The 25,327-nt window shown below is 44.6% G+C and overlaps 1 protein-coding gene across 1 annotated transcript in view; it reads right to left on the bottom strand.

Moving 5' to 3' along the window:
* The window catches only part of LOC110522865 (NMDA receptor synaptonuclear signaling and neuronal migration factor), a 61,450-nt gene that overhangs the window by 34,864 nt on the left and 1,259 nt on the right, over positions 1–25,327 (bottom strand). The window contains exons 2-6 of the mRNA XM_090234324.1: positions 4,794–4,855; positions 3,765–4,559; positions 3,417–3,483; positions 1,056–1,061; positions 252–320 (exon numbers count right to left, since the gene is read on the bottom strand). Coding sequence (XP_090090450.1) covers positions 252–320; positions 1,056–1,061; positions 3,417–3,483; positions 3,765–4,559; positions 4,794–4,855 — 999 coding nt within the window. The remainder of the gene's footprint in view (positions 1–251; positions 321–1,055; positions 1,062–3,416; positions 3,484–3,764; positions 4,560–4,793; positions 4,856–25,327) is intronic.

Below are 25,327 nucleotides of genomic sequence, written 5' to 3'. Positions count from 1 at the left end.
GTTGTGAGCTTAAGAAAAATAAAGGATACCATGGCAGATATAGAGTTTAAATGTATTGCATAGAGTCTGCATCCCAATATTACAATTTAGATACTTTTTTCTCTCACTTATAGTAATAACGTCATGGTGCCTCATGCTATTTTCTACCCCTCCTGGGAGTCTACATCTATTCTATTGATAATGGATGGGGAGAGTCAGCAAGTACTGGAGCACAGCAGCACACCCTGACCAGCCAGGAACACAGTAGGTACCTCTGGTAGACTTCAGCCGAATCCAGCTCCCTCTCTCTCCTCTTTCTCTGCACAAATCCCCGGAAAGCCCTGCCGGGACGTGGCACAGAATGAAAGGATGAGAGGGAGAATGCTGGCTTAGCACGAGGTGAGAGATGTAGCGCAAGAGGAAGAGGAGGGGAGGCGTGGGGTATTGGCAGGGTTTAGCCACAGTACTCTGGGGCATGTAGCTGTAACGGCTAGGTTTGCATCATCGGGATTTGGGATGCTGGCTCTTTGTTTGAGTTAGTTAAGGAGGTTAGCGTCAGAAGTTAGGGCCAGCTGGGGTTTAGCTGAAGAGTTGATCATGTGGGTTAGTTGGAGGTATCAAGCAGCCAGAGGTGAGGGAGAACAGTGCAGCAGCCAGATCAGTCTGCATCTTGCGGCTGGGTATGGGTTATTAGCTGTCTGTCTGTGCCAGTCGCCCCAGGGTCTTCTTGCAGTGTGGATTAGAGCTAAGTTTAGCTGCAGTGACAGGGCTCAGGACGGCTCAGCACACAGAGGCCCTTTTCCATGGCTTGCTTTTGGGGTTGGCTAAAGGCTCAGTTGCAGTCAGTTGCAGTGGATTAGTGAAGGTTTCAGTCAGTGGCATGGGTTTGTTTTGCATAGGGGTTCAGCTAACTACAACGGCAATGTCTGGGTTGTAGTGGGTTAGGAAATGATTTCACTGTTGGTAGAGCACTCAGCCCAGGGAAACACTCAGCCCAGGGAAGGGTTAAAGGTCATAGGGTTAAGGGGGTTTAGGAGCGGGAGGGAAGCTAGATTCAACAGGTCAAAGATACTCACGATATCCTGCAGTGGGTCAGAGAAAGAAGTGCATGAAAGAGAAAGAGAGAGAAAGACATTAACATCCTATAGGTCATGACTATTACAATGTGTGTGTTTTAAAGGAGAGAGAGAGAGAGAGAGAGAGAGAGAGAGAGAGAGAGAGAGAGAGAGAGAGAGAGAGAGAGAGAGAGAGAGAGAGAGAGAGAGAGAGAGAGAGAGAGAGAGAGAGAGAGAGAGAGAGAGAGAGAGAGAGAGAGAGAGAGAGAGAGAGAGAGAGAGAGAGAGAGAGAGAGAGAGAGAGAGAGAATATTTTTGCTTTTTTCTGGATGTTGAGTCCCAGTGACATCCCATCTAGCACATAATGTTCTGAGAACCATATGTTTCTTAGATCTTGGTGAGAGCGTAGTTGTCCTATGGTTATTTTGCATACAACCTTCCCACAACATTCTGGGAAACATGCAGGATAGTTGCTTGACTTTGGAAAATTCTCAGCATATTTAAGGATCTTTTATATTTTTTAGGTATTTCATTACTTTAACAGGACATTTCCTAAAAGTTCAAACATGGTTACATGTTTGAACTTGGTTAATGTTTTGGATTGAAATTGGGAATGTTTTCAAATAGTTCAGAGAATGTTAAGAAATGACATTCTTCTGTTGGAATTTCAGTACTTCAGCATAACGTTTCATACAGCTTTCCTCAGGGTTCTATTTAAAACCAGTTAAATGTAACTGAATGTAATCTAAAATGTAATCTACATAATCCCCAAAAGTAATTAGTTATCATGAGAGGGCCATAAACAATAAGTAGTAATGCTTCATTCGCCAAGAAAAGTTCAAATCTCACTTTTCTGGGGGTTTTTTGGAATACATTGCTGAGATGTAGTCCCTTTTGAGGATACAAGCTCAAGTACACAGTACAATTATGATTAAAATATGAAATATTTGATGATGTATTTCCTATTCAACAAAACTGTATAAGGCTTCAAATTACTTATATGCTTTCTAAATATAGTATAATCAAATTATAAAACAACTAACTATAAGATTTCACTTTCCTTATAACTGTAAAATACATATTTGTATGTTTAGTGTTATCAAAAATGTATATATTTTCTAAAGATCTCTCTTGATCAAAACGTCTGCCCCTATTACTGTGGACGGCTCACAGAGCTCTAGTATGTTAGGAACTTGCCTTTCATCTCATATTAATCTTGTCCCTCTATAACAAACAGAGAGTGTTTTTTGATTAAAATCAGCATAACGTTTGTCTGTAGGTTTCCTCATGGTTTTATTTAATGTCATGGTCTCAGAACGTTAAGAACATGTTCCATAAAAAACGCAAGAAAGCATTAGTAATGTTAAAATAACTCTCTCTATCCTCTATCTTGTTAATTGTGTTCAGGCGTGTTGGCGCGCCCACTAATTGTCCACACCTGATCTTAATGAGTTTGTTTCCTTTGAAATGGGGTCTGTTTGAATAGACTAAAATAAACAGCTTTTTAAGATGCCTTACTAGCTCCATCCTGGTGGTGCAGTGGACTAATTCCAAGGGTAAAGAACAGAAGATCATAGGTTTGAAACTCACTGATGCTGTGTCACAATAAATAAATAAAAATGTGTTTGCATAATTAATGCCTAAGCAAAATATTTCCATGGGTCCTATCTGTGCTTGGAGTTTAAAACAATTAACCCAAACTAAGCTAACATGTTCTCAGAACATGAATACAACCTCCCAGGAAAACTGTCAGGGAACCATAGTGAAACATTCTCAGAACAGTAATAAAACCTCCCAGGAAAACTGTCAGGGAACCATAGTGAAACATTCTCAGAACAGTAATAAAACCTCCCAGGAAAACTGTCAGGGAACCATAGTGAAACATTCTCAGAACCTACCTCTAATATTTCCGAGATCAAGCGACATTTTCACTTCCGTTCTCAGAAAGTTTAAAAAACGTTCAGTTTTACCAGTCAGGAAACGTAGTTCCCAGAGCCAATGGGAAATGAAAAATGTACGTTCCCACAACTTCCAAGGAACCAAATGTGCTAGCTGGGATGTCAGTGTGTTCCCAGAGAGACAGGTGTTCAGTTGTTAGCAGGGCTAGCACCTGCACAAGCATCTGTCCCTAAGGTCACACTGATTCACTGTAACTAGCTTACTGTAGACAACTGTGGCTTGTTGTGGGAGATATTATGTATGTGAATGTGTGTGGGTGTGCACTAGTCTATGTACATATATGTGTGTGTCTAACTGTTTGGTCCTCTATGTGGTATGTTTGTTTGATAATATTATATTTTTGTATGTGTGTGTGTGTGTGTGTGTGTGTGTGTGTGTGTGTGTGTGTGCTTCTGTGTATGTGTGTGAGGCCTGGGTACTCACGCCTGCATGGTGGTAGAAGCAGTCTGAAAGCTGAACATGTTTTCTTTTGGGTACCAGTTGTTGTCCTCTGTGGCGAGAGAGATAATGAATGGAAGTTACAGTAGCAGCCAGCCACATAGTGTGTATGTTTTTAAACGCTTTATAGCAACGATAGGAAACCTCAAAGGGCACAGCACCAGTCCACTCCACAGAGGGAGAGAGGGAGACACACAGGGAGAGAGAGCAGAGGAGAGACGAAGAGTCAGAAATACAGACCACGCCACAATCCAACTAACATCGACCCCCCCCTTCACCACACAACCCCCTTTGGATTTCAGCGCCTCTCCCTCTCTGTCTCCCCCGGCTCACCTCTCTCCAGCCCAGTCATCCGGTCCACACTCCACATCCTCTCAAGGAGTCTGTGTTGCTTGCCTGCCTCGCGGGAGCTCTCTAGATCCAGGGAGCCCTGGCTACGGGATGGAGCCCCGCTAGAGTCCAAGGCCATGTTGAGGCTGCAGTCCTCCCGCGAGCCCCCCTTTCCCCCCTCACCCCAGCTGCGGATGTTGTGGGCGCTGACCGAGCTTGACAGGGGCTGCTGGGACAGGTGGTGGTGGCTGCCATGGTGACCATGGTGGGCAGCACCCCCGCCGGTAACAGCCAGGGTGTGGTGGTTGCTGCTGCTGCCGCCGGCAACAGGGTTGCCGTGACGATGGCTCCCATCGTCGCGATGAGTGTTTCCACGGTGTCCATGGCGAAGGTGGTGCTGGGTGGGGGAGGAGGTGGAGGAGGGGGAGGTGGAGGGCTGGACCAGGGTCGACGCCCCCTTCAGCACTTCCAGCTCCAGGCTCTCCTTGCTGCCCCGGTTGCTACCCAGCATACTGTGCTCTCCGGTGATGGTGTAGACACGGGCAGGCTGCAGGGCACACTCCACACACTTCTGCTGGTCCTCTTCGGCTGAGAAGCTGCGCTCCAGAGACAGGCGGGTCTTGGTGGTGGTGATGGAGGGGGGCGGGGGCTGGAGGTGGCCCAGCGGAGATTTCACCAGGCTGGACTCAGGGGGTGCTGGAGAACCCCTGTGGGGGTATGGACGGTTGTTGTTGTGGTGACGGACACCACCAGGGGAGTCAGAGTCTGGGCCCACAAATGTGTCAGACAGGAGATGGGCTGCAAGGTAAAGCAGAAGGAGAGAGATGGAGGAGTTACAGAATAAGACAAATAGAAATAGAGAGCAGATAGGACAGAGAATAGGAGAGTGGAACATTATCCTCCATCAGTGATTTACATATCAATTAGAAGATAAATATGCTGTTCCAAAAGAAAAGAGAGAAAAGCACATGAGGAAAATGAACAGAAAAATGGAGGGAAAACAAACGGTGGCAGTTAGGGAAGGATGCTGACCTGATCCGTTTTGGTTCTCAGGGTGTGTGTGGGACAGGTACTCTCCAAATGCTCGCGCTGCTCTGTAGAGACACACACATGACACACGCTGATGTCAACACATGAGTGACAGGGAGAGAGAAAGATAAGAAGATTGTTGTTTTTGTTTACTTAATCGCCTGCTTTATAAGTGTGTGCCACCCACAGATTACAATGTAGCTGTTTATCTCTCAACTCCAGGCAGGCTCAGAGAGATAGAGAGAGAGAGAGAGAGAGAGAGAGAGAGAGGTGGAAGAGAGAGAGAGAGAGAGAGAGGGGGGAGAGAGAGAGACAGAGAGAGAGAGAGAGAGAGAGAGAGAGAGAGAGAGAGAGAGAGAGAGAGAGTCAGAGAGAGTGGTTGAAAAACAAGTTTTAATGACTCCAACCTAAGTATATGTAAACTTCCGACTTCAACTGTATATATATATTGGAGTCATTAAAACTAGTTTTTCAACCACTCCCCCTGGATATTAATTTATATGTGTGGATTTGCAAGTCCGTCTTTTCATGGTTGTCAATATGAATATATTATAGGATCTCCCTGTCGGAAGCAGGTCTAGAGATTCAGCCCTGTTACACACAAATATATATATATATACAGTTGAAGTCGGAGGTTTACATACACTTAGGTTGGAGTCATTAAAACTCATTTTTCAACCACTCCACAAATTTCTTGTTAACAAACTATAGTTTTAGCAAGTTGGTTAGGACATCTACTTTGTGCATGACACAATACATTTTTCCCACAACTGTTTACAAACAGATTATTTCCCTTACAATTCACTGTATCACAAGTTTACATACACTAAGTTGACTGTGCCTTTAAACAGCTTGGAAAATTCCTGAAAATGATGTCATGGCTTTAGAAGATTCTGATAGACTAATTGACATCATTGGAGTCAATTGGAGGTGTACTTGTGGATGTATTTCAAGGTCTACCTTCAAACTCAGTGCCTCTTTGCTTGACATCATGGGAAAATCAAAAGAAATCAGCCAAGACCTTGTAGAGTCTGATTCATCCTTGGGAGCCGTCATACCGCTCAGGAAGGAGACATGTTCTGTCTCCTAGAGATGAACGTACTTTGGTGCGAAAAGTACAAATCAATCGCAGAACAACAGCAAAGGACCTTGTGAAGATGCTGGAGGAAACAGGTACAAAAGTATCTATATCCACAGTAAAACAAGTCCTATATCGACATAACCTGAAAGGCCGTTCAGTAAGGAAGAAGCCACTGCTCCAAAACCGCCATAAAAAAACAGACTACGGTTTGCAACTGCACATGGGGACAAAGATTGTACTTTTTGGAGAAATGTCCTCTGGTTTGACGAAACAAAAATATAATTGTTTGGCCATAATGACCATTGCTATGTTTGGAAGAAAAGGGGGAGGCTTGCAAACCGAAGAACACCATCCCAACCGTGAAGCATGGGGGTGGCAGCATCATGTTGTGGGGGTGCTTTGCTGTAGGAGGCAGCATCACGAGGGAGGACAATTATGCAGATATATTGAAGCAACATATCAAGACATCATTCAAGAAGTTAAAGCTTGGTTGCAAATGGGTCTTCCAAATGGACAATGACCCCAAGTATACTTCCAAAGTTGTGGCAACATCGCTTAAGGACAACAAAGTCTGTGGGCAGAACTGAAAAAGCATGTGCGAGAAAGGAGGCCTTACAAACCTGACTCAGTTACAACAGCTCTGTCAGGAGGAATGGGCCGAAATTCACCCAACTGATTGTGAGAAGCTTGTGGAAGGCTACCCGGAACGTTTGAACCAAGGTAAACAATTTAAAGGCAATGCTACCAAGTACTAATTGAGTGTATGTAAACTTCTGACCAACTGGGAATGTGGTGAAAGAAATAAAAGCTGAAATAAATAATTAATCTCTACTATTAATCTGACATTTCACATTCTTAAAATAAAGTGGTGATCCTAACTGACCTAAGAAAGGGAATTTTTACTAGGATTAAATGTCAGGAATTGGGAAAAACTGAGTTTAAATGTATATATATATATGGGGTTGCCATGATAGGGGTTTGCCATGATATATCAGATAAATACACATTCGACATTACAATGAAATTTGCTTTAAAACTGCCACATTTTCTTTGCACCCTGTCGTGACGTTGTATTAGTTAATGTGACGACTGTTGTTCATCGAATGATTAAAAGGTTCTAATTGCGTGATTAACTGAATCAAGCAAATATGAACTCATTAACCTGGGGCACCATGGGAACACTAGTTTTTATTGAGTTTCTATTTCCCAAATTAACTCAAAGAATATCAGAATATCGATTTTACAACAGCTGCTAATTAACCAGTTGCCTCTACCATCTCGTTCTGAACGTCGTATAGCCCGTGAATCTGCACGGACCCGGGTCTCACCAATGAGTTCGTACCACGCTAATCTTAGTTGAATATTTATTTACGAGAAAGCAAAAATTATGATAAAAGATACACATAGACAAAATACAGTCTAGGCTATTGATTAGAACTTAGTATAACGAGCCAACTCACTGTGGCGCGTGTTACCCAAAATGGGGATTTCAAAGAGAGAGAGAAAAAAGAAAGTATACATTTGGGTGAATTTGTCAGCTATGCTATTCTAACCCTAGCCTTGCCCCAAACTGACGCTCTTATGGGTCAGAATATAATGATGTAATTACGTGGGGAGGACCTCCGAGGATTCTCTGCGTGGACCGTTCAGGCTGCTCGATGACGCACTTCCCCGGCACACCTTTCTGGTCATCCTCACGATGTCAGCGTCCTTTTGGCTTAGGAGTCTGTTCCCTCACCCTTGCTATGGAAGGGGTCTTCTGAGGACAGACAGCTCTGTAGCTCAGAGCTCACAGCATAGGGATGAAACCGTTTAGATACCACGATTCTCTGGGATTGGATGCTACAGGGGGTCCGGATTGAATACACCCGCTTAGACACAGCTACTCATCTGTAGCTTGGGTAGAAAAATATTTATTTGTCTTCAAACGTGGGTTTGTTGACTTTTTAGACCTTGGCTGCAGCTTGGGTCACGTAGTCTTCTCTGTAAATTCTTTACTCACAGGTTTTATACCCTTGGGTCAGAAGTGCGCGTAACCGCCTTTAGGGCAATTCTCTGGGCGTACCAAGTTAATGAGGGCAAGGTCTAGATTTTACTCAGATCCAATTTTAGACGACTAACTTCACATTTCATCTTCCCCAAAACATTCTCTTTGATTTGGATATTTTCCATACAACGTACAATGTACAGTATAAACATCAAACATATACTGGGAAAACTATTCACATTACAATGTTTTCGTAATAACGTAATCTATTAACCTTTAATAACAAAACAAAAATGACATACATTTTCATATTCCATCTATCGTCATGACCACCATTGTGGCTGACGGAAACCATTGTTCCAAAGTCCCTTTATTTCATGTTTAATGTTCTGAGGCTGGTTCTCCATAGTAACAGGACAAAGGAATTTGTCTGTGGCCTAAGATTTACCATGGGCGTGAGGGGTCATAAAACCCCCACATCTTCAGACCCCTAGATCTCTCCTCCTCTGTTGGGGTTGAGAGATAATCTGTAGGTGTCACACCCTGATCATAGTTTGCTTTGTATGTTTCTATGTTTTGTTTGGTCAGGGTGTGATCTGAGTGGGCATTCTATGTTTTGTGTCTAGTTTGTCTGTTTCTGTGTTTGGCCTGATATGGTTCTCAATCAGAGGCAGGTGTTAGTCGTTGTCTCTGATTGGGAACCATATTTAGGTAGCCTGTTAGGTGTTGGGTGTTGTGGGTGATTGTTCCTGTCTCAGTGTTTGTTCCACACGGGACTGGTTCGGGTTTACACGTTTGTTGTTTTTGTAGTTTATTCATGTATAGTTTTCTTATTAAAAACAAACATGAATTTCAACCACACTGCATTTTGGTCCTCCTCTCCTTCGACGGAAGAATCCCGTTACAGTAGGGTTGTGGTCTCCTGTAACCTGACCTGATCAGGACAGTCATGACAACCCCATAACATTATATGTATAATTCGAGATAATAAGCCTTAAATGTGCAAAATTCTCTCCACCAACAAGAGAGGTGTGAACAGTTTGTGTCATGAACAGTGCTTGTGCCCATAGAAATAGACATTGCGCATGCGCCTAGGGATGGCACCGGATGTTCCCCAATGCTGGAAGGGGGTCCCCGAGTGGCTCAGTTGCTAGAGCATTGTCACGACTCCGACCGAAGGTGGCTCCCCTTCCCGTTCGGGTGGCGCTCGGCGGTCGTCGTCGCCGGCCTACTAGCTGCCACTGATTCTTTCCTCCCCCTCCTTATGTGTTTATTGAGTACATCTGTTTTGAGTTGGGTATAATTAGTGAGGCTTTATTAGTCAGCCGGCCCGCCTGGTTCTTTATTAGTCAGCCGGCCCGCCTGGTTCTTTATTAGTCAGCCGGCCCGCCTGGTTCTTTATTAGTCAGCCGGCCCGCCTGGTTCTTTATTAGTCAGCCGGCCCGCCTGGTTCTTTATTAGTCAGCCGGCCCGCCTGGTTCTTTATTAGTCAGCCGGCCCGCCTGGTTCTTTATTAGTCAGCCGGCCCGCCTGGTTCTTTATTAGTCAGCCGGCCCGCCTGGTTCTTTATTAGTCAGCCGGCCCGCCTGGTTCTTTATTAGTCAGCCGGCCCGCCTGGTTCTTTATTAGTCAGCCGGCCCGCCTGGTTCTTTATTAGTCAGCCGGCCCGCCTGGTTCTTTATTAGTCAGCCGGCCCGCCTGGTTCTTTATTAGTCAGCCGGCCCACCTGGTTCTTTATTAGTCAGCCGGCCCGCCTGGTTCTTTGTGCAGGATTAATTATTGTGACCTTCTGTTTTGTAGTAGAGGAACGTGTTTGTTCCTGGTCGTGCATTTTGGTTGTGAGCACCCTGTATTGCGTTTTGTGCATTAAAGAGCACAGCATCGCACTCTGTTTCCTGCGTCTGACTCCACACCCACGACACCCGGAGCGTTACAAGCATGGTGTAACGGTATTCATCATCTGAAGAAGAGGAATCATCGGATCAAAGCGCAGCGTGGTAAGTGTTCATGCTTGTTTTATTAAAACTGAACACTATAACAAAATAACAAAGGGAATAACCGAAACAGTCCTGAAAGGTGCAAAACACTAAACAGAAAATAACTACCCACAAAAACCCTGTGGGAAAAATCTACCTAAATATGGTTCCAATAGACAGCTGTCCCTGATTGAGAACCATACCCGGCCAAAACAAAGAAATACAAAAACATAGAGAAAGGAACATAGAATTCCCACCCAAATCACACCTTGGCCAAACCAAAATAGAGACATAAAAAGCTATAAGGTCAGGGCGTGACAGTCCCCCCCCCCAAAGATGCGGACTCCGGACGCAAAAACTGAACCTATAGGGGAGGGTCTGGGTGGGCATTTCTCCGCGGTGGCGACTCTGGTGAGGGACATAGACCCCGCCCCACCTCTGGCTTGGCCCACTTAGGTGGCACCTCTAGAGCGGGGACCCTCGCCGCCGACCCCAGACTGGGGACCCTCGTAGCGGACTGGGCACCCTCGTAGAGAGCCCCGTACTGGAGGGTGTCGCTGGAAGATCCGGACTGAAGGGCGCCTCTGGAAGCTCCGGACTGAAGGGCGCCTCTGGAAGCTCCGATCTGAAGGGCGCCTCTGGAAGCTCCGGACTGAAGGGCGCCTCTGGAAGCTCCGGACTGAAGGGCGCCTCTGGAAGCTCCGGACTGAAGGGCGCCTCTGGAAGCTCCGGACTGAAGGGCGCCTCTGGAAGCTCCGGACTGAAGGGCGCCTCTGGAAGCTCCGGACTGAAGGGCGCCTCTGGAAGCTCCGGACTGAAGGGCGCCTCTGGAGGCTCCGGACTAGAGGGCGTCGTTGGAGAGTCCGGACTGGAGGGCGACTCTGGAGGGAGGAGACGGGAGACAGTCTGGTGCGTGGGGCTGCCACAGGGCCCACCAGGCTGGGGAGACCTACAGGAGGCCTGGTGCTTGGAGGAGGCACCGGATGAACCAGGCTGTGGGGGAGCACTGGAGCTCTGGTGCGCAGCCTTGGCACCACTCCTCCAGGCTGAATGCCCACTTTAGCCCGGCCCCTCCAGAGTCCAGGCACAGGTCGAACCGGGCTGTGGGGGAGCACTGGAGATCTGGTGCTTAACACTCGCACCTCTCCTGTCTCCAGGGTCCCTGTCCGTCCAATATCTCCTCCCAAGTCCAGGAGTCCTGAACCCTCTGCTCCTCTTTACCAGGCTGCTTGGTCCGTTTGTGGTGGGTAGTTCTGTAACGGTGTTCGTCGGCTGAAGAAGAGGAATCATCGGATCAAATCGCAGCGTGGTAAGTGTTCATGCTTGTTTTATTAAAACTGAACACTATAACAAAATAACAAAGGGAATAACCGAAACAGTCCCGAAAAAACACAGAATGCCCACCCAAATCACACCCTGACCAAACCGAAATAGAGACATAAAAAGCTCTAAGGTCACGCCCAGGCCAGGGTGTGACTAGGGTGGGCATTCTATGTTATTTTTTCTATGTTTTTGTATTTCTTTGTTTTTGGCCGGGTATGGTTCTCAATCAGACAGCTGTCTGCCGTTGTCTCTGATTGAGAACCATATTTAGGTAGCCTTTTCCCACCTGTGGTTGGTGGGTAGTTGTTTTCTGTGTCTGTGTTTCACCATAGAGAACTGTTTCGAGTTTCATTGTTTCACTTTGGTTATTTTGTATTCAGTGTTCAGTTATATTTGGTCCGTTTTGGTCCGATCTTTCATACTCATCAGATGAAGAAGATCATTACACATGGTGCTTGCAACGCCAGGTTTGTAGATTCGATTCCCATAGGGAACCAGTATGGAGGGAAAAAATAATGAAATGTATGCATTTACTGTAAGTAGCTCTGGATAAGAACATTTGCTAAATTAATAAAAATTCTAAAGTTTGGCAACCCCTGTACTAACACATCGCTTATTAGCTGCTACACATTAACTGAGCACCAGGATTTAAAACTATAGTTTAATACTTACAGAGGGACCTATTAGCAAAAAAAGTATTTTATTATCAAAAGGTAAATAAATAACTTTGGTTTACATAACAATTTTGTTTTGCAGTTTCACAGCTAATTTCCTTCAATTGTAATTGCCATGGGGGGTGGTGAGAAGTGTTGGCAGTTTAAAGCTACATGACTTATGGCATGTTAATATGATTTCTGAGTGAGAGTGACTAACAAAATCCATGGGGGTACCCTGGAGGTCAGGGCACGTCCGGCCAGATTACAGTAGATAGCTGATGATCACTGTAGATAGCTGATGATCACTGTAGATAGCTGGCTAGACTAAGTAGTCTTGTTTTCCTACACACCTGGTTCTCATTTCCCTCATTAAGTGTTGTGTATTTAACCCTCTGTTCCCCCCATGTCTTTGTGTGGAATTGTTTATTGTAAGTGCTTGTGCACATGTTGACGGGTTTTGTACCCATGTCTTGTTATTCTTTATGCCGTTGGTTTTTGCAATTAAACTGCTCCGGCTATTACCTAGTTTTGCTCTCCTGCGTCTGACTTCCCTGCCACCGGTTACGCACCCCTTACACATGGACTAATCTGTGACTGTCAGTGAGTGACATATAACAATAGGAAAACTGATGATGCACAACCAAGTTTCGAAATTGCACCTTGTGTATTCTACTATTCCAACGCTCATCAGTAAGTTGAGACCACGACTGAGTCCCCCCTCCCCCCAAAGAATCTATAAATATACAGTACATGTCAAATAAATTACCGAAGTCATATGCAGCTACAGGCCTGCTATATGTGCAAGCTACACACAACCTCTAGACGCAGTCACGATAGACAATGTCCAATCTTGATCTCCATCTCACATGCAAAGCTACGCTAACATGTAACACTGCCTGAATTCAGAAGACTAAATAAAGTAGTGCTCACCAGAATACTGTCTTACATTCATAGAATGGATGCATTAGTAATCTAGCTAACACCTGTAAAGTTGTCTGTTTCATTTAGGGACCTGGGGGAAAACGCAATAACTCCAAAACAGTGGAAAAATGTCCACGTCGTCAGTTTAACAGGCTTTAAGCAAATGAAAAGCTGAGAAAACGACAAAACACGTTTCTGATAAGACTTCAGTTCCACATCGGTGCATATTTTATTAGGGTAAAATACTGTCTGCATAACAGTGTCAAAGATAACAAATTACAAGCTCATTCACATTTTCTCAAGAGATGCTGAAAGAAAGAAATCATATTTCTCCAATCCACACTGTTCCCAAGACAAAATGAAAATGTGTTGAATAATTGCACTGCAAGTAATGCATAATTCTGCAGGAGTTAATATGATATTACACTACATGTGAGAGGATATAGGCCTACAGTCAGTGTCCAGATTTCAGTTACTATTCCATTTGACCCATATAGCCTACTTAAATTATAAATATTCTGTTTATTCATGGATACAGGGATACTCATGAGCGGGATATCAAAGGTGCATGTAAACAGTTTATCCCGAATAAGATCTTAGGCGGGATATGAGCTACTATCCTGTCTACATGGAAACGTGGTCATTGTTTCATGACATTAAGGTAACAAAAGCGGGCGCACAATGGGCTACTGGTCAGATTCGGGGGCAATTGATCAACTGCGCTATCCATGGTGCTGAATCTCTGCCTAGGTCTGTTTGTTTAGTGGAGAATTTGATGTTCCCTGTGACTATCACCACAATAAGCGGTTTATCATGAAGGAAAAACTGTCATAACCTTCCCAAATTCCAACTATAGCCAGGTGCAAGGGGAGAGAAAATCCACCTGACATCTTACTAAGGTAGGCTAAAACTAATTTAATTTTCACTAGACCTCATATTTGACCAGTCGGCCAACAGCCTAGGCTACATTAAAACTAGGCTACATCAACAAAATAGCGTGGTAACTTTGACTTGATTCAATTTAAACAAATACATAAAGAAAACATTAGATTCATGTGTAGCCTATATTTCTACAATTACAATGCTATAATCATGTCAGATTTTTCCGCTGGTATTATGTTTTTATATGCTGAAACCGGTATTCCGGAATACCGGGAGATCTCCTACAGAACATTCCCTAGGACTGCCTTGAAGCCTTAAGTATGAGAGACAGAGAGAAAGGCTTCCTCTCTTCTCCTCCCTTTCTCTGCCCCTTAGTATTTCCTCAGTCAAAAGGATCCACTTCAGAGCCCCTCTGTGGTACTGTAGATGTCATACTGCTTAAAGCTCTTCCACATAATAGTCACAGTCTGGTTCTCTGGGTTTGTGGGTGTCACCAGTAAAGGAGTGGCTCGACATGTGCACTGCCAAACGGCTCCCGTGCAAATGTAAAAATAACCCTGCAAGCATGTGTCAATGTGATTCCGTCACTGCACTTTCCTCCTTCCTCTCTGGCTAAACAGTAGCATCCTCCCTGGAATGCTGTTTGTGTGTCTGTGTCTATGTTTGTGGATGCGTGTGTATGTGCCCATTCACATGCGTGTGTGTTAGCGAGTGCACTTCGTCATGGTGTGATTAGTCAGGCCTGCTGGGAGCTGTGTGAATAAAACTAGTCTGATGTTATGGGTAATTACTCCTTCCCTTCTGAAGCTTCTGAATACTTTTTCATTTTTCCCTTTTTTATTATTCAGCAGCTCGGAGCTTTGATTAAAATCAACAACAGGATGCACACAGTGGTCTGGGAGATACACATCATCCATAAAACATGAGAAAAAAACAGAGGAGACAGAGAGAGCAAACTGCCTCCCCATCGCCATCTCTCTCTCTCTCGCTCTCGCTCTCTATCTCTCTCGCTCTCTCTCTCTCTCGCTCTCTCTCTCGCTCTCTATCTCTCTCGCTCTCTCTCTCTCTCTCGCCATCTCTATCTCTCTCTCTCTCTATCTCTCTCTCTCTCTATCTCTCTCGCCATCTCTCTCTCTCTCTCACCATCTCTCTCTCTCTCTTGCACTTTCTCTCTCTCTCTCTCGCCATCTCTCTCTCTCTCTCTCTCTCTCTCTCTCTCTCTCTCTCACCATCTCTCTCTCTCTCTCTCGCTCTCTCTCTCGCCATCTCTCTCTTGCACTTTCTCTCTCTCTCTCTCGCCATCTCTCTCTTTCTCTCTCTCTCTCTCTCTCACCATCTCTCTCTCTCTCTCTCGCTCTCTCTCTCGCCATCTCTCTCTCTCTCTCTCTCTCTCTCTCTCTCTCTCTCACCATCTCTCTCTCTCTCTCTCGCTCTCTCTCTCGCCATCTCTCTCTATCTCTTTCGCCATCTCTCTCCATCTCTTTCGCCATTTCTCTCTCTCTTCATCTCTTTCGCCATCTCTCTCTCTCTCTCCATCCATCTCTTTCTCTACTTAACCTGTGTTTCATGAACGCATCTGGTGGGGATAGACAAAATCAAGATGCGCACTATGGCGCACGCAGACGCACGTACAGAGCCGGTTTAGTCAGCATGTGAGGATGATAAGCGCAATGTCATTTGCGAACTGCAGCTACTTAATGATTTCAAATCAAACCAAACTTTAGTTGTCACATGAGCCGAATACAACAACTTTACCGTGAAATGCTTACTTACAAGCCCTTAACCAACAGTGCAGTTCAAGAAGAGTTAAGAAAATATTTACCAAGTAGACTAAAATAAAAAAGTAATAATAAAAAGTAACACGACAGGAATAACAATAACGAGGCTATATACAGGGGGCACCGGTACCGAGTCAGTGTACAGGCTAGTTGAGGTAACCTGTACATGTAGGTGGGGGCCAAGTGACTATGCATTAATAATAAACAGCGAGTAGCAGCAGTGTACAAAAGGGAGGGGGGGGGGGGGTCAATGTAAATTGTCCTGTGGCGATTTTATGAATTGTTGGCTTGGGCGGTAGAAGCTGTTGAGGAGCCTGGTGGTCCGGTACCGCTTGTCGTGTGGTAGCAGAGAAAACAGTCTATAACTTGGGTCTCTGACAATTGTATGGGCTTTCCTCTGACACCACCTATTGTATAGGTCCTGGATGGCAGGAAGCTTGGCCCCAGTGATGTACTGGGCCATTCGCACTACTTTCTGTAGCGCCTCTGCCGAGCAGTTGCCATACCAGGCGGTGATGCAACTGGTCAGGATGCTCTCGTTGGTGCAACTGTAGAACCTTTTGAGGATCTGGAGACCCATGCCAAATCTTTTCAGTCACCTGAGGGGGAAAAGGTTTTGTCGTGCCCTCTTCAAGACTGTCTTGGTGTGTTTGGACCATGATAGTTTGTTGGTGATGTGGACACCAAGGAACTTGAAGCTCTCGACCAGCTCCACTACAGCCCTGTCGATGTTAATGGGGGCCTGTTCGTCCCGCCTTTTCCTGTTGTCCACGATCAGCTCCTTTGTCTTGCTCACATTGAGGGAGAGGTTGTTGTCCTGGCACCACACTACCAGTTCTTTGACCTCCTCCCTATAGGCCGTCTCATCGTTGTCGGTGATCAGGCCTACCACTGTTGTGTCGTCAGCAAACTTAATGATGGTGTTGGAGTCGTGTTTGTCCACGCAGTCGTGGGTGAACAGGGAATACAGGAGGGGACTAATTCCACACCCCTGAGGGGTCCCAGTGTTAAGAATCAGTGTGGCAGATGTCTTGCTGCCTACTCTTACCACCTGGGGGCGGCCCGTCAGGAAGTCCAGGATCCAGTTGCAGAGGGAGGTGTTTAGACCCAGAGTTCTTAGCTTAGTGATGAGCTTCGTGGGCACTATAGTGTTGAACGCTGAGCTGTAGTCAATGAACAGCATTCTCACATACAGTGGGGCAAACAAGTATTTAGTCAGCCACCAATTGTGCAAGTTGTCCCACTTAAAAAGATGAGAGAGGCCAGTAATTTTCATCATAGGTACACTTCAACTATGACAGACAAAATTATTTTTAAAAATCCATAAAATCACATTGTAGGATTTTTAAGGAATTTATTTGCAAATTATGGTGGAAAATAAGTATTTGGTCAATAACAAAAGTTTCTCAATACTTTGTTATATACCCTTTGTTGGCAGTGACAGAGGTCAAACGTTTTCTGTAAGTCTTCACAAGGTTTTCACACACTGTTGCTGGTATTTTGGCCCATTCCTCCATGCAGATCTCCTCTAGAGCAGTGATGTTTTGGGGCTGTTGCTGGGCAACACGGACTTTCAAATCCCTCCAAAGATTTTCTATGGGGTAGAGATCTGGAGACTGGCTAGGCCACTCCAGGACCTTGAAATGCTTCTTACGAAGCCACTCCTTCGTTGCCCGGGCGGTGTGTTTGGGATCATTGTCATGCTGAAAACCCCAGCCACGTTTCATCTTCAATGCCCTTGCTGATGAAAGGAGGTTTTCACTCAATCTCACGATACATGGCCCCATTCATTCTTTTCTTTACACGGATCAGTCGTCCTGGTCCCTTTGCAGAAAAACAGCCCCAAAGCATGATGTTTCCGCCCCCATGCTTCACAGTAGGTATGGTGTTCTTTGGATGCAACTCAGCATTCTTTGTCCTCCAAACACGACGAGTTGAGTTTTTACCAAAGAGTTCTATTTTGGTTTCATCTGACCATATGACATTCTCCCAATCTTCTTCTGGATCATCCAAATGCTCTCTAGCAAACTTCAGACGGGCCTGGACATGTACTAGTAGTGTGTTACTGATGGTAGGCTTTGTTACTTTGGTCCCAGCTCTCTGCAGGTCATTCACTAGGTCCCCCCGTGTGGTTCTGGGATTTTTGCTCACCGTTCTTGTGATCATTTTGACCCCACGGGGTGAGATCTTGCGTGGAGCCCCAGATCGAGGGAGATTATCAGTGGTCTTGTATGTCTTCCATTTCCTAATAATTGCTCCCACAGTTGATTTCTTCAAACCAAGCTGCTTACCTATTGCAGATTCAGTCTTCCCAGCCTGGTGCAGGTCTACAATTTTGTTTCTGGTGTCCTTTGACAGCTCTTTGGTCTTGGCCATAGTGGAGTTTGGAGTGTGACTGTTTGAGGTTGTGGACAGGTGTCTTTTATACTGATAACAAGTTCAAACAGGTGCCATTAATACAGGTAACGAGTGGAGGACAGAGGAGCCTCTTAAAGAAGAAGTGACAGGTCTGTGAGAGCCAGAAATCTTGCTTGTTTGTAGGTGACCAAATACTTATTTTCCACCATAATTTACAAATAAATTCATTAAAAATCCTACAATGTGATTTTCATTTTGTCTGTCATAGTTGAGGTGTACCTATGATGAAAATTACAGACTTCTTTCATCTTTTTAAGTGGGAGAACTTGCACCTACACTTGTAGGTGTTCCTTTTGTCCAGGTGAGAAAGGGCAGTGTGGAGTGCGGTGGAGATTGCGTCATCTGTGGATCTGTTGGGGCGGTATGTGAATTGGAGTGGGTCTAGTGTATCCGGGAGGATGCTGCTGATGTGAGCCATGGCCAGCTTTTCAAAGCACTTCATGACTACCGACGTGAGTGCCAGGGGGCGGTAATCATTTAGGCAGGTAACCTTCGCTTCCTTGGGCACAGGGACTATGGTGGTCTGCTTGAAACATGTATGTATTACAGACTCAGTCAGGGAGAGTTTGAAAATGTCAGTGAAGACACTTGACAGTTGGTCTGCGCATGCTTTGAGTACACGTCCTGGTAATCCATCTGGCCCAGCGGCTTTATTAATGTTGACTTGTTTAAAGGTTTTGTTCACATCGGCTACCGACAGCGTTATCACACAGTCATCCAGAACAGCTGGTGCTCTCGTGCATGCTTCAGTGTTGCTTGCCTAGAAGCGAGCATAAAAGGCATTTAGCTCGTCTGGTAGCATCTCGTCACTGGGTCACTCAGAAAAACGAATCATGACTCTGGAGTCAGCAAAAATAATCGCTCGCTCTCGCTGTCGCTCTCTCTCTCAATTCAATTTCAATTTAAGGGGCTTTATTGGCATGGGAAACAGATGTTTACATTGTCAAAGCAAGTGAAATATATAATAAACAAAAGTGAAATAAACAATAACATATTTACTGTAAACATTACACTACCAGATGTTCTAAAACATGTCATATTATGGCTATGTGTTGTAATGATGTGCAAATAGTTAAAGTAGAAAAGGGAAAATAAATAAACATAAATAAAGGTTGTATTTACAATGGTGTTTGTTCTTCACTGGTTGCCCTTTTCTTGTGGCAACAGGTCACAAATATTGCTGCTGTGATTGCACACTGTGGTATTTCACATAATAGATATGGGACTTTATCAAAATTGGATTTGTTTTGTGGATATGTGTAATCTGAGGGAAATACGTGTCTCTAATATGGTCATACATTTGGCAGGAGGTTAGGAAGCGCAGCTCAGTTTCCACCTAACTTTGTGGGAAGAATGTCTTCTCTTGAGAGCCAGGTCTGCCTTCTGCAGCCTTTCTCAATAGCAAGCATATGCTCACTGAGTATGTACATAGTCAAATATTTCCTTAATTTTGGGTCAGTCACAGTGGTCAGGTATTCTGCCTCTGTGTACTCTGTTTGTGAATTCTTGGTTGGTGAGACGGTCCCCAGACTTCACAACCATAAAGGGCAATATAACTTATTCAAGTATTTTTTTTGCCAGATCCTAATTGGTATGTCGAATCAGATCATTCACAGCTCTCTCTCTGGATATAGCACATCTGGGAAATACTTATCTGTATATAGTTATGATGAAGGGGGAGAGAGAGAGAGAGGTGGATTTGGGGTAGGGAGGAAGATTACAACTGAGAGGAAGAGAAGAAAGGGGCATATTAAAGATGCAAGAGAGGGAAAGAGGAGGAGGGAGAGCAGGATGTGGAAAGAACCAGAGGGACAGCAGAGATAGAGAAAATGGAGGTGAAAAGTGGCTATGCCTGTAGCCCAAGACACTGAGGCTCTAGCTACACTAAGGTCATGGTGAGAATGCTACTATAGTATAGAGTTTGAACTTTGTAAGTATAGAGGTATTACCATGGGATTAAGAGTATGAAAGAAAGCATGATACTGCATTCAGATGTGCTGAGGCACATGCAACACACTCATGTCAAAACTACACAGGAGAGTCTCATTGTGCAAGAGAACACGTTCGAGACAAATCCACAGTATATAGTATTTTCTGAGTCTGTATAGGTCAATAATAGGATCTGTTCTGTTGGCTCTTGCGCTGTTGCAGATAGCCAATAGGGGGCACTGTTTTACTTCTGATCATGAGGCACTAATTGGGCCAATATAGAGTTATTTATACACACCACTTCATCACACTGTAGATACCAGTGTTTGCTGAGTTTACACAGGCAGCCCAGTTCTGATCTTTTTTCCACTAATTGGTCTTTTGATCAATCAGATCAGCTCTTTTTTGTGTAAACACAGACTAAATGCATTAGAAGTTCATTTTCCTCTATCAATTCACAATCTCTACCCTTTCATTTCTCTTTGTGTCTTAATGCAGTGAAACAACATACTTCAATATCATTTAGAGGACAAACAACTAATGCCTGAAGACGACCATCAGTTGACTAGCAGGATTTCCAGTAGTCTACCTGCAGACCAATACCTGCAGACCAATTCCCCAGCCTTTCCCCACTCATCGATAAACAATAGGCTGGCCAGCAAGATCTCTAAATGTTGGCTAATCAAATCTTCTCACCGTTTCACTAATTTAATTGGTTTTCTCTAACCAGCAGCATAACTCATCTCCCTGAGTTCAAATCCACGTGAGAATTGTGAGTGGTTTGGCTCTCTAATCGCAGGCTCTTGTAGGGGTGTTTTATAGGGCATAGGGGCCCAGCACTTGATCAGAGCACTGATGAAAATGTCACCTCGTCAGAGAGTAGGTGCCACATCAGCCTCCTAAACGCTGAGTGATGCAGCGAATTCTCACTTGCCCACGATGCAGCTCATCAAACACACACACACATAAGCACACGCGCACACACAACCACGCACATGAGCAGCACCCAACATGACAGCAGTGTCACAGGCCTTATTGCCATGTGTCAGAGTTACTTCGAAATTGGTATCATCTCACCAATTACCGTAATTACAGCAAGCACGGTAATAGCCTCTAATAAAGAGGGAGGAAGAGAGGGAATGAGAGGGAGGGAAATGCTCACTGGCTCATTTTACACTTGAGTATACTTAGTTTAGGATAGTTCAGCTCAGAAAAAGCAACAGATTAAAGGGTAGTAAAGGAATAAATAAGAGAGGGAGAAAACTATTATGTGAGAAGTGAGGGAGCACATAGTTTGAGCCCGTGGTCTGCTGCTAAACTGCATCACCACAGACAATGCCCTGGCCATTGAAATACAATGACTCATTCTACTGGCACTCCTTTCAACCTGCCTGCCATTTCTTTGAAAGAAACCCAAAATATTTAGTTTGAATGTGAGAAGTGTGAGCCCCACATCCTTCAGAGCTCTAGTAGTCCAATGCCCTTCAACTGATCAGTCGAATGACACTCCTTAAGGATACACAGATCAAGGATTTGGGGAGTTCCCTGATGACAGATTTTCAAACATTATCCAAAAGGCTGCAGGCCAGGGTGAGCTAGCTATTGCTCCAGCCTCAGCAGTTTGAACGTTTCAGCGGTTTGTGTGATGTGTAATGCTATCAGGTATACACACCTTGGCCAAAGGCATGTGTGTTTCTGCATCTTCTCTGCGTCAATAAAACACGCTGCCTGCACTGTCCAATCAACATTTAGAGTGGCTGTGGGATGGGATTAACTGTCCGACCCCACCCACCTCTATACGATAAGCACTGTGTGCTGTAAAAAGGTGAAGCATCACTCTTCACCAGACAGTATATTCTAACAAGAGTGTTTAAAAGTACCGGTAAACAGTAATGACTGATGACTCAGAGACCGGACACACACCGGCTGTCTGCACACCCGCCGGCTGAGGTGTGTGTGACCTCCAGTCATTTGCTATGTCACCTGGCGGAGCTATTCAGTGAGCCCCTCCCTCCACAGAGGGACACTGTGTTTCCTGATGCTAACACTGGGAACGGAAGAGTCGGACAGAGGCCTCGCCACTGTGGATGAGCACAGCTGGCATCCATCACACAGACACCAGCCTCCAGGAGCACAGAGGAGCCACGGAGCTCAGCCATATGTCCCACTAACACAGGACACACACTTTCACCGGAGACTGTCTGTTTCACTGCTTCAGGCTCACAGCCTCAGAGTTGAGCGTGGTTGAAGTGGGCTAAAGGAAGACGAAAGGAAAGACAAAGCATTGCACTGAATCAATAGATGGGATGCAAGGGGAAGGTCAAATGAAGTGCATTGAAGTAGGTAGCTAAGATGAAGAGGGAACATGGTACAGTGTGTGTTGTGATCCAGCAGGGACAGAGGGTTCTTTCTGGAAAACAGAGGGAGAGAAGAGAGAAGGCAAAGGGCAAAGCTCAGTGGGATAGAGCAGGAGAAGAGGCACTGCAGAAAGAAAGCTTTGATATGAGGAGGAGCTTGCAGAGCTGCAGAGTCCTGCCTGCCCTTCAGACAGTGGAGAGGAAAGTAGGACGGGGTACATCGAATAGGAGGGTAGGACTCTGTATACCAGTGTGTGTGTGTGTGTGTGTGGAGGAAATAATGCTTGTTTGGTGTGTGTATGCATGTGCGTGCATGCGCGTATGTCTGTTTGTGTGCATGAATGTGTGTGTGTGCGTATATGTGTGTGTGTGAAAAGCAAGACCACCTTTGGAGCTCCTGTGTGTTGAGCCCACAGACCCTGACACCCTTTTAATAGCTTTCTCTAGTCACAATGTCGCGCACAGACATGAAAGTATGGTTTTGTGTATGAGAGAGACATACTGGTGACTCTGGGTCTTCCTTTCCTGTGGCGGTCCTCATGAGAACCAGTTTCATCATAGCGCTTGATGATTTTTGTGATGGCACTTGAAGAAACATTCAAAGTTCTTGACATTTCTGGATTGACTGACCTTCATGTCTTACAGTAATGATGGACTGTCATTTCTCTTTCCTTGTTTGAGCTGTTCTTGCCATAATATGGACATTGTCTTTTACCAAATAGGGCTATCTCCTGTATACAACCCCTACCTTGTCACAACACAACTGTCTCTTCACAGTCCCCAAGTCCAGAACAGACTATGGGAGGCACACAGTGCTACATAGAGCCATGACTATATGGAACTCTATTCCACATCAAGTAACGGACGCAAGCAGTACAATTACATTTAAAAACAGATTTAAAAAACACCTTATGGAACAGCCGGGACTCTGAAGCAACACAAAAATTGGCGCACACACACACACACAATAACATACGCACTATAAATACACATGGACTTAGTACTGTAGATATGTGGTAGTGGTGGAGTAGGGGCCTGAAGGCACACAGTGTTTTGTGAAATCTGTGAATGAATTGTAATTTTTTTAAATGGTATAAACTGCCTTAATTTTGCTGGACCCCAGGAAGAGTATCTGCTGGGGGATCCATAACAAATACAAATACATCTGACTGGCTCAAACGCATTAAGAAGGAAAGAAATTCCACAAATTAACTTTCAACAAGGCACATCTGTTAATTGAAATGCATTCCAAGTGACTACCTCTTGAAGCTGGTTGAGAGAATGCCTATCTCAAGGCCACCAGACTGTTAAACAGCCATCACTAACATTGAGTGGCTGCTGCCAACATACTGACTCAAATCTCTAGCCACTTAATAATTAAAAATTGGATGTAATAAATGTATCACTAGTCACTTTAAACAATGCCACTTTATATAATGTTTACATACCCTACATTACTCATCTCATATGTACATACTGTACTCTATACCATCTACTGCATCTTGCCTATGCCTTTCGGCCATCGCTCATCTATATATTTATATGTACATATTCTTATTCATTCCTTTACACTTGTGTGTATTAGGTAGTTGTTGTGAAATTGTTAGATTACTTGTTAGATATTACTGCATGGCTGGGAACTAGAAACACAGGCATTTCGCTACACTCGCATTAACATCTGCTAACCATGTGTATGTGACCAATACAATTGAATTTGATTTGAGAATGCCAAGACTGTTCAAAGCTGTCATCAAGGCAAAGGGTGGCTACTTTGAAGGATCTCAAATATAAAATATATTTTGATTTGTTTAACACTTTTTTGGTTACTACATGATTCCATATGTGTTATTTCGTAGCTTTAATATCTTCAGTATTATTCTACAATGTAGAAAACAGTAAAAATAAAGAAAAACCCTTGAATGAGTAAGTGTGTCCAAACTTTCGACTGGTACTGTATGTGTGTATGTGCGAGAGATTAAGTTAGTAATTTCCGTGACTATGGATTGATGAGTTCATACAGTATACAGGTGAATGAGGGATGAATATTCTATGTGTTAGATGTGTGATCACAGTAATGAAGGTGAAGGATGGAGCTTACTGATGAGTGTACTGACGAGTGTACTGACGAGTGTACTGACGAGTGTACTGATGAGTGTACTCAGCCTGGAGAGGGACCAGTTGTCTCTGGTGTGTATGACTGTTTATTCTAACATAACATTCGTACAGTCAAGTGTATGACATGAGAGATCATGTCAATGTGTCAGACAGGAGATTGGTGTGTGTGTGTGCCATGTGATATTGTTACGTGCTCTAGGTCCCCTCTCGTCACAGCCCTTTGTGTGTGTGCACCGAGAATACTGCAGCACAGAGTTGTGCGCACACACACGTGGCATTGAATAAAGAGAGGGCTCACACAAACAAACACACATATCCATACACACACGTACGCACGCACACATACACACAAAATTATGTAACCATGCCAATACCATCCCACATCTGTCTGTGGAGTAAACCCAGCATCTGCAAGGTCATTCAGCGACCTCCGTTAAGAGAAGACTACTGTGTGAAAACTCATGTATGACCAATCAGATACTGCATATTGATCTCTGTGAACTTCTCACCTAAATATTGTCCACCTGCTCTAAGGTTCATTTCATCTCACCAAGGCGCAGCAGCAGCCATGACGGTACAAGGGAGTCATCACATGGATTACACTATTGGCCAAATCGAGTCCAGACCTATCCATCTATTGGGAATCCATAAGCAGACGACATGCATTGAGAAAACTGTGGGTTCTTCAGCTCGATAGACCCAGACACTGAACACAGGAGACCTGCGCATAGACAATTTAAGAACAAATGTTATTGCGGTGCTGTTTGACATTATAGCCTGGGTGAGGGGGTGTCAGAAATCTCCCAGATTAATGACCACACGGTTTATAGCCTTGGAGACCTGCCAAATTGAGGAATTTGCTTCCTTTGCTGAATAACTTAACGGTGGTGTCTATAGGCATTCTGTTGCCCTGGTCCGACCGGTGCAATAACTAACTGTGATGGCTGATCACCGAAGTTTCCCGAGTCAATTGCGGCTGATTGATAAATTGATAGCGCAATCATTTGCCCGCAGGATGCAACACCAGTGCATCCAAGAACGGTAGCACTCTCTAACTTTTCTATAATTTCAGCCAGTACTTTTCAAAGTGGTGCTCACGAGCCAAAACAGGTCC

Source organism: Oncorhynchus mykiss, chromosome 5, assembly GCF_057628025.1.
Source record: "Oncorhynchus mykiss isolate SJ-2025 chromosome 5, ASM5762802v1, whole genome shotgun sequence".
Lineage (NCBI taxonomy): Eukaryota > Metazoa > Chordata > Actinopteri > Salmoniformes > Salmonidae > Oncorhynchus > Oncorhynchus mykiss.
Note: the sequence above shows the minus strand (reverse complement) of the source record. Positions and strands in the feature narration are given on the sequence as shown.